This window comes from Lepidochelys kempii, chromosome 8 (genome assembly GCF_965140285.1).
Source record: "Lepidochelys kempii isolate rLepKem1 chromosome 8, rLepKem1.hap1, whole genome shotgun sequence".
Taxonomy (NCBI): Eukaryota; Metazoa; Chordata; order Testudines; family Cheloniidae; genus Lepidochelys; species Lepidochelys kempii.
Window position 1 is genome coordinate 15,149,296 of NC_136387.1, and position 13,996 is coordinate 15,163,291.

General features: G+C 43.9%; 1 protein-coding gene across 1 annotated transcript in view; it reads left to right on the forward strand.

Moving 5' to 3' along the window:
* The window catches only part of PDLIM4 (PDZ and LIM domain 4), a 105,345-nt gene extending 91,605 nt beyond the window's left edge, over window positions 1-13,740 (forward strand). The window contains exons 6-7 of the mRNA XM_073355643.2: window positions 6,504-6,624; window positions 8,561-13,740. Of these exons, the coding sequence (XP_073211744.1) occupies window positions 6,504-6,624; window positions 8,561-8,765 (326 nt within the window). The 3' untranslated portion in view covers window positions 8,766-13,740. The remainder of the gene's footprint in view (window positions 1-6,503; window positions 6,625-8,560) is intronic.
* Window positions 13,741-13,996: the final 256 nt, after the last annotated feature.

Genomic DNA, 13,996 nt, shown 5'->3' on the forward strand with positions numbered 1-13,996 from the left:
TCCCCACAGAGGTAACTGTATGGTGCTCACTCATCAGAGTAGGCCAGAGCTTGGCTTTACAGCACTGAGCAGGTCATGGTACAGTGCAACAGGAATGGCTGGGAGAATTTCTGCTGACTTTGCCAGAATTACGCTGGGGAGCATACAATGAAGAAGAAGCAATGCCACCCTTTGAACCATAGCAGAGTGTAGTCACACATCCCCCTGCAGCTGTACCCAGTTACTCTGATGAGTAGGAACAGGATATGAGGCGAGGACCCTGACACTCTCTGCCCATCTACCGCAAGAGTTGGCTCCACCGCTTGCTGCCTGTTACTGTAGTTACTGTAGTATCTTTAGTGTATTTGTCCTCATAACACCTCTTTGATGCAGGGAAATGCTGTTATTCCCATTTTACTGATGGGAAACTGAGGCTCAGAGAGGTTAAGTGACTTGGTCACACAGGGATTTGAACCCTCCTCTGCCAAGTCATGGGCCAAAGCCTTAACCACTGGACCTCTCTTCCTTCATCCTTCCTAGCTATGTCAGGGGGCTAACAACACCAGACAGCCCCCCACCCAAGCTGTGGCAGAGACACAAGTGAGGAAGGTCTCTGCATTGTCTCCTTCACATTACACACACGGGCTGGGACAGCTGAAATCTGGTGTGATGCAGTGACACTGATCTTAAGTATGTGGAAAGAAATGTATTGAACTTGAGAACAAAACCACAGCCTTGCTTTCATCCAGCCCAGTTTGGTGTGTCTGGACCACTTGAAAGAGATTAGTGCTTGAGGCAGAGCTGTAGACGTCTATGTAAAGCATTTGGTGTGTGACTGGGCAGGAATGTCTTTAGTTCAGTCTTTGGGATACTTCAGAGGCTGGATTTTGGCTCTCCCACTTCCACAAGTTCTCAAACAGGATTAGCAACCTCCTCTGCACTTCCATTGTAGAGAGCTTGTTCACACATGCTCCTGGCACTCCGGTCCCACCGGCCACAACCACTTCAGCAACTAACCCGGCCAGCAACCTTCATCTTCTTTCATTGCTTATGTGGACGCTGGGAAATGAGATTGTGACAGTGTGCAAAGGTATTACCTGGTCACTGGCAAACCTCTGCTCAGATTTTCCGTGTTATTGCACAGGTGTGCATACATTGGCTGCTTGCCTGTGGAAGGATTAGACTCCACACTCTGGGCTGAGCCACATCATCCCTTGAGAAAAAGACCTGGCTGACAGCCTCTATGTAATTCTCTACTGAATCATTCCACAGGCCTGGAAAGCACTTTGAAAGGAAACTCGGAAACTGACTGTTCTGGTTCTTGTTGTTTTCAAGCTCACCTCCTTTGTGCTGAGACTTGGAATGACTGGACACGCGAACACGTCTCCAGCAATAAATGTTCCAAAGGCGGTGAACTCCCAGAGGGCAGGTTTGAAACCTGGGTACCTGAACGCACAGCCCAGATTAGCATCTGTGTGCTTACTGCATCCAAACTCAGGCTTTGGGCATCCTGTGGAAGGTGTCCAGGTTTGCAGATTGGATGCACACGGCGGCTGTTTTCCTAGAAACATTCATACAGATGTAATATTTTAGAAACAGTTGGGGGCATAATTAATAGAATATCAGTTGCCTATTTAAATAAATGTATGCAATGTTGTTGTAGCCATGTTAGTCCCAAGATATTAGAGAAACAGGGTGGGTGAGGTAATATCTTTTAGTGGACCAACTTCTGCTGGTGAGACGGACAAGTTTTTGAGCTTACGCAGAACTCTTCTTCGGGTGCTGAAGATCTGAAGGACAGCTCTGTGTAAGCTCAAAAGCTTGTTTCTCTCGCCCACGGAAGTTGGTCCAGTAAAAGATATGACCTCGCCCACCATTTCAATTTAAATAAGTGGCATTTACATGAACAGACATAATACTGGGAGTCAGAGGTCTCCGTTCTAATCGCAGTCCCACAGTCAGCTTCCTATAGAACATAACAAAGCCCATAGTTTAGCTGAATGTTGTCCACTCGTCTCCAACCCTACAAAAATCGTGAGCCAGACTGCAAAAATTATGAGATTGTCTTAAAAAGCCACGAGATTTTAAACAATAAATGTTTTGTTCATTTTGTGAGTTTTGGGCCTTTAGGGTTTAAATTTTCAAGCTTTTCTCTGCAAGAAGACTGATATTCCCACATGACTCAAGGAGCTGGGACTTTAAGGAAAAACAACAACTATTGCAAGGCTTGGGATAAAATTGCCAGAGTTTGGTAACACAGCTTTGTTGTGCCTCAGTTTCTCTGTACGTAAAATTACTGAGAATATTTTCCTACCTCACTAGGCTATTTGCAAGACTTAATTCATGACAAGCAATATCTTGTACCTACTGAAAGCAGTGACGCAACTTCCACCGGTGAGCAGGATTGGGCCCAAATGTTTGCAAAGGCATTTGAGAGCCGAAGAAAAGAGGTGCTACAGAGTGGCCCAATGTTATTTGGTGTTTGGGCTGGCAGACTCTCCACCCGCCACATTGTGGACATGGCTGGCTGGAACAGAACGGTTTTCTGCACCCTGCCATTCCAAAGCACTGCCCACTTTGTCCGTATCACTGAGACCAGGTCTGGCCTGGGGAGGCGATGAAGGGCAGGCAGACAATTCCGGGTTCCGTCGAATATCACTGCCTTGCTTTACCATCATCAGGTTACTGCCAGTCCCCTGCTGTAGGCAAGTGGCTCTGAGGGAGTTTGTGGGAGCCCTAAAAACATCATCCGTGCACTCTAGGTGGCACTGCTCCCCCACACCCACAGTGCGACCTGGGGTCCTCCAAGACCTGGAAGAATATGTGGCTATGAGCGTTACAGATCCCAAAGACCAGGCCTGGGTGAGTGCAGGAGGCCTGAGAATAAGCTATGATCTTTGGGAAAATCAGCTTTCAACCCAAGCAGCCGTTTACATTTTGTAGGCAAGGAGAAGGGCCAATAACTTACTTTTGGAAAAGCGTGAAATATGAGATTAGCCATGGTACTCCTAGGCATAGAAGTTCTATTCCATTCTAGGCTGGCAGGGCAAATGCATGATTAGCTGGCAGTAACAGCAGGATCCAATTGTGCCTTTGTGTCTTTTGACAGTGCACAACTGTACATACCCAAGAACCTCATTATTGGGAGGAAGCGAGTAGAAAGTGCTGGAGTTGAAGCTTGTAAATGACTATTGTCTCCTCCCCTTCTTCCATCCTCTCATGACGAGACCTAACTAGCACAGTGGAGCCTTTCTTTTACAAGATTTTAATAGGGTATCTTAAAAGTGCAACACTATTTAAAAAGATTTTTTGAAGAACTGCCCCCTGCCCTCCCACATGGAGTTTATTACAATGCCAACCTCTGGTAACATGGCAGCACAATGTTGTCAGAGTCTGGAATTACAAAACTGATGACAGATATCAACCAAATGGTCAGCAAGCTGGACAATTCAGATCTTCATTCTAAGGCCAGCACCATCCTTTTTTCTCTCTTACTTTATACCTGGTTCTGTTCTCCTAGTGATTTTTACATGAGGCTGGTGAATCCCTGACAAGTTTTGCAGCCACAGAACCAGGCCAGGAGCATTGATTGTTAAGTTATTGGTGTTCATTTTGTAAAGGATTAAAAATGAAATACTCTCTTCTGCAGAGATTCTGTCAGCATAAAACTCATAGGTAATTAAAAAGTAAACGTTATAAAATCTGAATGTATTTTTCTTAATTTAAGCTTCTTTTGCATTTCATTCAGCTTGGATGACGGAACTAGACTAATCCCTTTCACTTTGGGGTAAATTATTTCACTTCTGGGTTCTGGTGCACTAGGGAAATGTTATTGTATTGGGGAGTCTCAGTAATAGAGATTCCGTTTAAGATATTTAGGTTCATTGTTGTTTTTGAAATCATGCTGTTTTCTTTTTAATTTGTATCCGGGTTCTTCAGATCTTCCCTTTCCCCCTTTTAAAAAATAAATACAAAAAAGAAGAAATGTACATTTCAGGTCCAAGACTAGTCTACAGTGTCCCTTTAAAGGCAGGATCTTCTTAGTCTTAGGGAACCTGGTATTTCACATGAAGGACTGGGGATATGGAAAATTTTCCTGCCAGAAGCAGTGTTTTTTCTTTATGATGATTGGCCTCACACTGTGCCTCTAATAAGAAGTGTTTCCTGCTGGGAATCTGACAGGATTTGTAAAGAAACATAACAGTTGCCTCAATGGGTGCCCCTCAACCATGAAAGATGAGCCCTCTAACCACAAAGCATAGACAAGAATGTTTAGTTAAAGTTAGTAGCTGCCTAGCTGAGGAACATAAATTATTGTGGGGCTCTGTGTCTGCAGAAACAGAGGGAAAGGACCTAGCATTCTGGTGAGAGTTTTGAAGATCCTACCTTGTTTTAAAATCTCTCTCTCTATCCCCACCTCTGTCGAAATCATCCCAGTTCCCTAGTTTAGGAATAAGAGCAGCTTCAAGTGTAGGGTGATATTTTAAAAACTGGCAAATGAATATATGAATAGCTCAAATACAGCATCTCTCAGTGATGTGAGGTCTGACCTTGTGCACGATTGTGTCAGTCCATGCTCCACAGAAAATCTCAGCAAACGAGTTTTGCTTGAGTCCAACCAAACACACTGGAGGCCTCTTTGGCTTAACAGTCTCAGTGGGTTGCTTGGGCAGTCAGTTGCACATAGAGCAAGGGGCTGTCTTATTCCAAGTCTTCTGAAATCATTAACATTGTGTTTTACTCATGGGGGGCTGGGAGGGAGTTTGGTTTTCATGATCTTAGTTGTTTGATGGTAAAATCATGAGCACTATCATGCTTTGGCTCAGTGTCAATGGCTAAGACTGTCACTGTGCAAAGACAGAGAAATGATTAAAAGGCCCTCCCCCAAAAAAACCCTGACTTTGGGAGGGAGAGAGTTTTTTGGGTCCTTTGCTCACTTCTTAATTCTATAATTGAATAGCCTTCTCTACATTAAAGGCAAACAGTTTCTACAAGGATGAAAGTATAGTCATGCTAGTAACTGCTAGAGCTGAAATGCACTGATCTGTCTTTCTGGGTTGAAAGCAAAGCAAGTTGTCCTACCTGTTACGTCCTTATTCTAAAAGGGAAGAGGAGGTGCTTCTCTCATCCCCAAATCATTTGGGAAAATGCATTACTCAGTGGTGCTTCCCTTTCTTTTTGCTGAGAATTCAAGTCAGAAATACTGTGTGAATCTGTTTATAACAATAGGGACACGTTCAGTAAACAGCCTGGAGGAATGATACCCTGATTGATCAAAAATGCTAAGAATGAACTTTTATATACACAGAATTTTTTAAAGCTGTATTAAGCACTTTAGGGCAGAATTAAAGCTATTAAAGCTCCAAAGTAGCCGTGTGGTGAATACTTACTCCTATTCAGCACAGCACGTAAGCACATGCTAAAGTCCCATGGAGGTCAATGAAATTTAAGCATGTGCCTAAAATTAATCATATGCTTAAAGTTCTTTGCTGAATGGGGGCTTGGATGAGTATATTCAAAATTGCAACTGTGATCTGGTGGGTGACAGGGGATTCTGGAAAATCTCACAGTTAGTCATGTATGTTGTTAAGTTTTACAGTTTTTGGCAATGTACATGTATCCATGTGAGTGAGTGTGTGTGTGTGTATATATATATATATATATATAAACACTCACTATTTGTATACACTCTCTTGCTATAGATATATATATATGCACACACACACACACGTATGAGAGAGTGCACCAGTTACTATGCATAAAGCTTTCATTGCTTCCTTTTAGTTTGGCTGATCTCCGATGTAAAACAAAACTTAATGCCAAGAAAAAAGTCAGCTTCTAACATGCTGATTTACTTTTGTTTTCGGCTCACAAAAGTCTTCCTTACTCACGACAGATGTAATAAAACAAATACATCTTCTAAGAAGAAAAATACACTTAACTGTGTTATTGTTTGGTTTATTTCTTCTTTTGGTTTTCCCTGTGCTCCAAAAGGTTTTAATCTTTTTCTCTTTGACTGGTCATAGATATAAAAAAACAGTACATCTAATCTTACTCAGATAGAACCCACTCCCTCTGTTCTGCTCCTCTATGATTTCATCAGTGTGCTTCTCTCTCCCCATCTCTGCCTCTTAGCTCCCAAAAAAATCTCTCAAACAAATTCAGCCCTGGTCTGTTTAGATCGATGGGATCTGTTTAGATTGTTGAGGATGTACGATTAAATCGTGATGTGGTAATCAATGGTTATATTTCAGCCATTTCATTGCTACCATTCTGAGCAGTTAGTTACTGACCCTGCTGGCTTCATTATGATGTACCATGGATTTATGTGAGGCCTATCAGTGTTCTATGAACTTAAATGCTGAATTTGCTAAAGTCCGATTGGTCCCACCATTTTCTTTGTTACGCAAATTGCAAGAAGAGTTTTCTGTTGCAATATGTATATCATGTTTTCCCAGGTGTCACATCTCTCCTCTAAAATAGAGGTCAGCTTTTAATCTGTGTCTTTTCAAAACTCTTGGCAGGTGAAAAACTCGACCGGCTGACTGGCCCAAGAAACATCAAATCTCCAGTATCAAAACTCGGTGGTGCCATGTCTGGATTGCAGATGCTTCCTGAGTGCACCAGATGTGGAAATGGGATCGTGTAAGTACATGATCTCTCCATAGCATTCGAGGTCAATAACAACATGCAATGGAGCAGGCCGATTAACGTAGTCACAAGACCTCTATTGTGGTATTCATCTATTAGAAGTGGCTCTATTAATATTTACAGCAGAGTCCTCCAAGTCTTCCTATTTTTTTGCTAGCCAGACCTGTACACAAGATAAAAAAATCGGAATGAGGTGACATTCCCCAGTACAGTCTGGGTTGCCTTTTCAAGATGCAAAGAAATATGACCAGTGCCGTGATGTAACCGGGATTTCTACTGACGCGCATGATTTTACCATGCTTATTGTAATATACTGGCCTAATGCATGTGAGTGGTCCCAGAAATTATTACTACCCTTTTATTATCCCACAATGAACCGAGATCTCATTTGGCTCAAGTGGAAGAGGACAGTGTTTTTCATGCTGAAGTTGCTGGGTTCAGTCCTGGTGGATGACTCCAGAGTCTGCAGGGCTTTGTCTACTTGACTAGCCTTGCGGCGGTGGGTTGTTTTTGGGGAGGTTTTTTTGAGAAAGCTCCCACTGTTGCAATGTGGTATGCAGAATACAGGCATTTTTACCAGCACACCAGTTCGAGTAAGTTCGAGCGGGACTTGCTGACAACATGGTAAAAGTTCCTGTGCACTGTCCATGTTCATGTTTTCATCATTCTTATCACAGGGGAGGTGCAATGGTGGGAGATCTCCCAGAAATGGCTTGCGTAGGCAGTTATTTTATTACATTAGCATGTGAAAGGGCTGATGCTATAGGCTAAGGGGATGGCTCCCTGCTCTCACAGACAGGTCTCCTTTCCATCATCCTGGCTGAATGTGGATACTCCAGACCAGTGGTTCTCAACCTGCAGCCTGTGGGCTTGCAGCCCACAATGGTAAATAGGTTTAGAACCATTGCTCCAGATCCAGCGTCGTGCCAAGGCGTGGGGTAAGGAATTCAGGCTGTCAGGCAACAACCCACAAGAGTAGGAAAGGGCTTACCATGTACATCCCCTTCAAGTCCAATTCTGGAAGGTGCCAAGTGTCTCTTAGGAGGTGCAGGGCACCGCCCCGCACCCCCCACCCACCCGCTCCCAACAACCTTGAAATCAACTGAATGGTTGTTGATCAGCATCTGTGTGATCTGCACTGTACAGAACGTGGAGGAGACATGTTCCCTAAACAGACAGACAAAAGTCAGCAACGTGGGAGAGGCAATATCTTTTATTACAGAAGTTTACTAACATAAGTTGGTCCAGTAAAAGATATTCCCTCATCCATCTGGGCTCTTGAGGGGTGGGGGTGGAGGGACAGCCTAATGCTGATAGGCTTTGAGAAAGAAATGGGTTTTCAAGGAAGGCTGTAAAGAAGGAGCGGATGCAGAAGTGCCACACTGGGATGGGAAGGGTGTCCCAGGCAACGGTGACCATGTGGGAGGTGTTGTGGAGACGGGCATGGGAGAAGGAAGCAAAGAGGAGGATCAGGTGAGAGGTGTGGGTGGGGTAAAAGAAGCTCTGGGAACCATGATGGAGAGGAGAGTTGAGCAGCACCTTGAAGCTGAGGAGAACTCGATGCAGAAGGCAGTAGGGAGCCAGTCCAGGGCTTCGGGCACTGATGTTAACAAGGATTTTGGTACTGACATCAGTGGAAGCAGGACTGGGCCCTTGAAGGAGAGGTCAAGATGATCAGAGCAGTGGCTGAGGGAGAGGATTTTCACAGTGGGATTTTAGACGGCCAGCAGGGGGAACAAGGTGGGTATCAGGGACTGAGGCAGAAGAGTTTGCAGGGGTCAAACAATATCTTCAAAATGTCACTAAATGCCATTTACTTTCGTGTTTCTTTGCTATGCTGGGCAGTGGAACAAACTGCTCCAGAGTGCACTTGCTATGACTTTTGACATCAGCTTGGTCTGTAATCCGTCTTCTCTCCTACACTTGACAGAGGGACCATTGTCAAAGCTCGGGACAAGCTCTACCACCCAGAATGTTTCATGTGCAATGACTGTGGCCTAAACCTGAAGCAGAGGGGATATTTCTTCATCGAGGAGCAGCTGTACTGCGAAACACACGCGAAGGAAAGGGTTAAGCCCCCCGAAGGATATGATGTTGTCGCTGTTTATCCAAACGCGAAAGTCGAACTTGTCTAAGTGCATACTCTATTCCTGGAGAGGTCATAAGGCAACTCGCCCACCCACACGCACGCCACTAGTTTTAAAATATGTCTGTAATCAACTCCGATTACTAGCGTCTCAGTAAAATGGCTATTCAGAGATAAAGCGGTTTACTCTGGGGATCTCAAGGGGATGGTGTTGAAAGCATATGAACAGGTTTTTTCCTTCCTTTTGACGCTCTGCTTTTGGGTTGTCTGCTGGGTTTTTAAATAAGTTCTGCCATGGCCTTGTCCAAGATCTGTGTAAGTATTGATTAATTTTCTACTATGTTTCATATAAAACCAGTATTCTTTTTTTTTTCTCTTCATTTTAAAATGTAAGGAAAACATTTTAAAAGCTCAAAGGAAATAAGGCACTTTAACAAGAGAAACTAACTTTTATTGCATTGCTTTAGATCTATACCTTTCTGTAACACATTGCTCTGTGACTCTGAGTGCTAAAAAATTGAGACCAGGTGGAAGCTATGTTCCTGCAATGCAGCACAGTGGTGGGGTGGAAAGAGTTTCATACAAGATCTGATATTAAGCAGAGATGACTGTCCTGTGCAAAAATGATCTTTTTAAAAAGTAGTCACCGTGAAATTCACTAGTTACATGACATGGCACTGACCTGATCTGCAGACCTGATCCAGGTTTCAATCAAAAAGAATCAAAAAGGCACCGTGCACCTACATTCTGCTATAAGGTTTGCTTTTCTGTTTGCTTTTAGTTCCTGGAATTCTCTGGCATCTAATGCTTAGGACCGTGACATAGTATTGGGCTGCCTGGCTGATTCCTGAATTGGTCTTCAGCTCGTATGTTTGACTGCCTTGTTCGCCCTCCTGCAAAGGGTGTCTTTGTTTTTGTTCATCATAGGCCTGATCCAGCTTTTGCTGTTTTCAGTGGCCCCTAGGATTGTACAGCAGCTCTTAAAACTACCTGCCATTCTGGCTCTCTGTAATTTCACAGCTGTGGAACCAATAGCAAAATCCATCAAGAACTTAGAAAGTTGCACCAGAACTGGTAAATGCAGCTGCTGAGTTCATTTTTCCTGGTCTAGAGTGAGTGGGAGCAGATTCAGACCCACTGCTGCTCAGCGCAAACCTAAGCCATTTACAAGATTTTGTTTCCCGTTTGTTTTGGGGAAATGTTTGATTTTGTCGGGAGAGATGTTTTGTTCTGGTGTTTGGAGGGTTTTATTTTCCTTGGGCATCCTGCTGGAACGGCATCTGACATCCAGTATTGGCTGAACGTTGGGCCGTTTGTAAGCCGTGAGCTGAGATTTGGCTGCTTGAGTACCACTCATGCTAATGGAAGCCATGTGGCCAATTTCCCCCATGCACTGCTTTGGAAACCTTACCCCTGCATTACCAGCACATTAAAAATAAGAAGCCTGGAAACATTTTTCTTTTAGAAAGGTCATGTGTCCTGCTGCTGATCTCTCCCACCGGAAGAGGCAGTAGGATGCAGTTGCCCCAATAACCACCATACACTAGGCACCCCTATGAATTGAATTTGCACTTCAGATAGAGGTAGAGTGCATTCCACTGAAAACTGGTGGACTATAGTTCCCCCAACTCCCTTTGGGATCAGTGGGGGTTGGAGACATTCCGCTTGCTGGAATATCCGACCTTTTGAACTGTAGACGTAGTTTAAAAACCGAGCAGAAAACAAATCACCTTTTTTCTGTGTCGGAAAGCCGAACATTGAACTGCATGGTTGCCAGGGTTACCGTATCCTGGTTATAGTTCTGGTCTTTTTCTTAGCAGTTAAAGAGCAACAACAGTAACTCTGAGAAACACAAGACCCCCCCCCCCCCCCGCCTCGGCATGCCACACAGTTACTAGTAAAACATTCAGTGCAGACATTCAGTTCCGTCCTGGGCAAATCATGGGTTTTGATCGCTCCCCAGAAAAGAATGTGGTGTTGTGGTTTGAATTGTACAGCCCAGGACAGCATTATTTCTCAATACCTGAACGAGTTACTATCAGATGGGGGGTGCTATTTCTGCCTAGGAGCAGTAGCCCCTTTCCCCTACTTCTCCCCCTCCCCCTCCCCCCCCCCCCTTCAGTGCAGAGAATTGTGAGGAATGCAAAACACTCTGATACACAGCTGCCTCTTCTGGACAGGCACAAAACAGTATAGATGGGGCAACCGGCCTGCCCCTCTTTCTCCTGTCTGTTTTCCCTAAAAGGGGTCTGAGAAATGGGGTCTTGGAAGAAGGTCAGAAAAAAAGATCTGTTGGCTAGTGTTAGGCGTAGAAATCACCTGTAGAAATCGTCCTTCCTATGGCTGCTACATCACACTGTGAAACGGAGAGGCTGTGAGGGTTTGAGTGGCATATTCTTTATTCTGTTTGACGCTATGATGGATCACAGGAGGGAGGTTGGCCTGCTAGAGTGGGACACATGGTTAACCCTGTATTGGTGAAACCGGTTGCTGGCATAGCGCTGGTATTCAAATTTTCCTAGTGCTGAATGTGCTGCAGCATTGGTAGGCTGCATGAGAAGCCAGGGTCAGGAAATCCTGAGTCCAGATGCCACCTAGCAGCAGCGCAGACAAGTCTGGTAATTCATAAATATAAGGCTGCTACTGTTCATGTATGTCTAACTCATTTGCAGGAATTCTTCTGGTGGCAGGGTGAGGGCATCTCTCTGTGTGAGAGAGTGAGGGTCATTCCAGCTGACAGCATATCCATTCTCGCTTTTGTTTCATGCATTCAGTGGATCAGTGATTACAGTGATGCTAGTGGAAGTGAGAGCCTAATAGCACTGCTTAAAGCTTGACATTTTGATAAATAAGGGCTGGCTGGCTGGGTTTTTTTTCTTCACAGTTATGCAGTTTAATCCTGACCAACAATGCACCTTCCATGCCAGGCCTGAACTTCCCCCAAACAAAAGTTACCCATCCTGCAGAATGGTGAAGTAGTTTTATAATGTGGTTTAGACAGTAGCTTGTTTTCGCTTGTGATCTGCTCAGGATTTGAACCCAGAGTTCATCCCAAGAGACAAAAGGCTATGGCATTGATGCGCTGTCCCTTAGCCCCATGTGTTTCTCCTGGTAATGGAAAATACCTTTCCCCCTTTTATCTCCTGTACTCACCATCAAAACCTGCATCAGGTCTGTAAATCCATCCACACCATGGCTTGCAACTCCCTTCAGTGAGGATCGGGTTTAATTATTAAGGTACAGGTAACGTAAGGTGGTTCTGTCACATAGATAGCTGAGTCTAGTTCTCCCTTTATGTATGCTTAGCCTTTCTTAAGGAGTTGGACCATCTGAACATAAATACTTTGGGCAACTGTAAATGATTAGCTGTACTACTAAACTCCTAATCAAGTATAAAATATTATTGCACTGTGTTTGCCCGCCACTACTGGAAGCTTATTACTTCGCAATTGTCATTCATGTTCATTTCTACTTAGTTTTTTAACCTCGTACATTACTGGGCCCAGGTTAATTGGTTATAATATGTTTTGTGAAGTGGGTGCCTGCCTTATCTGTTTTTGGGGTTTGTTCGGGTTTTTACGTGCTGATGTATCATCGCTAACAATTGATCTCTTTGCACTTCGTCTATAAATATTGCTTGTGGTTCATTTCCTCTAGTTTTATTGCTCTCCTTAAAAGTCCATGTTCATTTTCTCATGTGCCCTTTAGCTAATTGTCTGCTAAATGAGAAGTCATGGTAGTCCAGAACTAGGAGAAAAAAAATTATGAGGCGTGCTACCAGTCGTGCCATAGGCTTCCTGTGGGACCTGAGGCAAGTCTCTTAACCCCGCTCCCTGCCTCGGTTTCCCCATGTGTACGATGAGTGTAAGACTTCTTCGCAGGGTTGTTGTCAAGCACCTTGACATAACTCAGAAGGAAGTTGGGAAGGAAGCATGAAGTATCTTTTTAATCAAACACCAAGATTTAAAATTGAAAAGTCATTTTCCCTTGTTGTAAGTGCCCTCTCTTAGAAACCCATTGTGTAATATCATCAGATACGGACACAAGCATGTAAGCCCATTGGATTTGCTTGGCTCGCAACAGACACTTTACATCCTTCTGGTTCCCACAGAGAAATAAATAGTCAACCATCCTCTTCAGGCCCTTAGCCATTTTTTCATTATTCAAATATTTGTGGCAACAGAGAATGATAGTTAATGCCATGTAGGCATGTGTAACGATAATCAGATGGGGACCTGGCAATAAGTCAGAAGCATAGTGACATAGAGCAGAACATGGACGTTTCTGAACAAACAGGATTGAGTACAGGCTTGACTGGGCAGGAGGAAGAGTACTACGAGACTGGCCTACCTAGCTTTTCCAAATGTATTGTTGTGAGAACGACGTAATTGTCAGGTTGAGCCATCTATCACTTTCCAGCACCTGTATCTTCTGTTCAGCTCCATTTGTAAGGCGGTTTTTCACACTGCAGGTGTCCAGCACACTTTTCAGATGTGTTGTGACACTAACATGAGGCACACCTTAGACATTCGTAAATTGCTTCATTACCCTTGTGTTTGAATGTATAAATCAAGCAAACCATTCACTTAGGCATCCTCAGTGGTCTCATTTAGCTGTTATATAAATAACAATGCTGGCAAGATCTGACCTTAGGGATTCAAACTTACCTCTGTTTTCATTTGAAAATAAGTTCCCACAAATCAAAATTTCCATACACTTGTCTCATGGCCACTCTTTCTTATGAGTAATCAACTCATTTGCTCCCCTGAGTAGCTTAAAAACGGAGCCACCTCACACAATAATATCCTGTGGTAAATTAGTTTCTGGACTGATTCCATTTTGCTCGCATTATTTGTCTTGTAACAAGTGACTAAAACCAGACTGCTATTCTACCTGCCTTACCAGGCTAGTGACAAGAATGAACCTTGTAAATACCGCAAGTGTCTGTTAACTCTATTATTTAACTCTGTAAAGCATTTGGGGGAGAGCGTTTGTATGAAATACAAAATAAAGTGGTACTGTCAGTTTCCTGTCTCTCATTCATTATAGCTGAGTTGTTGCTCTGGACTTTCTCCAATTTGTCCACATCTTTCCTGAAATGTGGTGCCCAGAACTGGACTCATGTAAGGATCCACCTCAAGAGAAGCGTCCTGCAATGCCAAATGGAACAGATCAGAATTGCAATGGAGTTTTCGCTGAATGAACTGTTAACTCTGTGAGATCCCCTTCCCCAGCTCTAACATATGCTGGCTGCCCACAGCCCAATGTGGCCATGGGGCA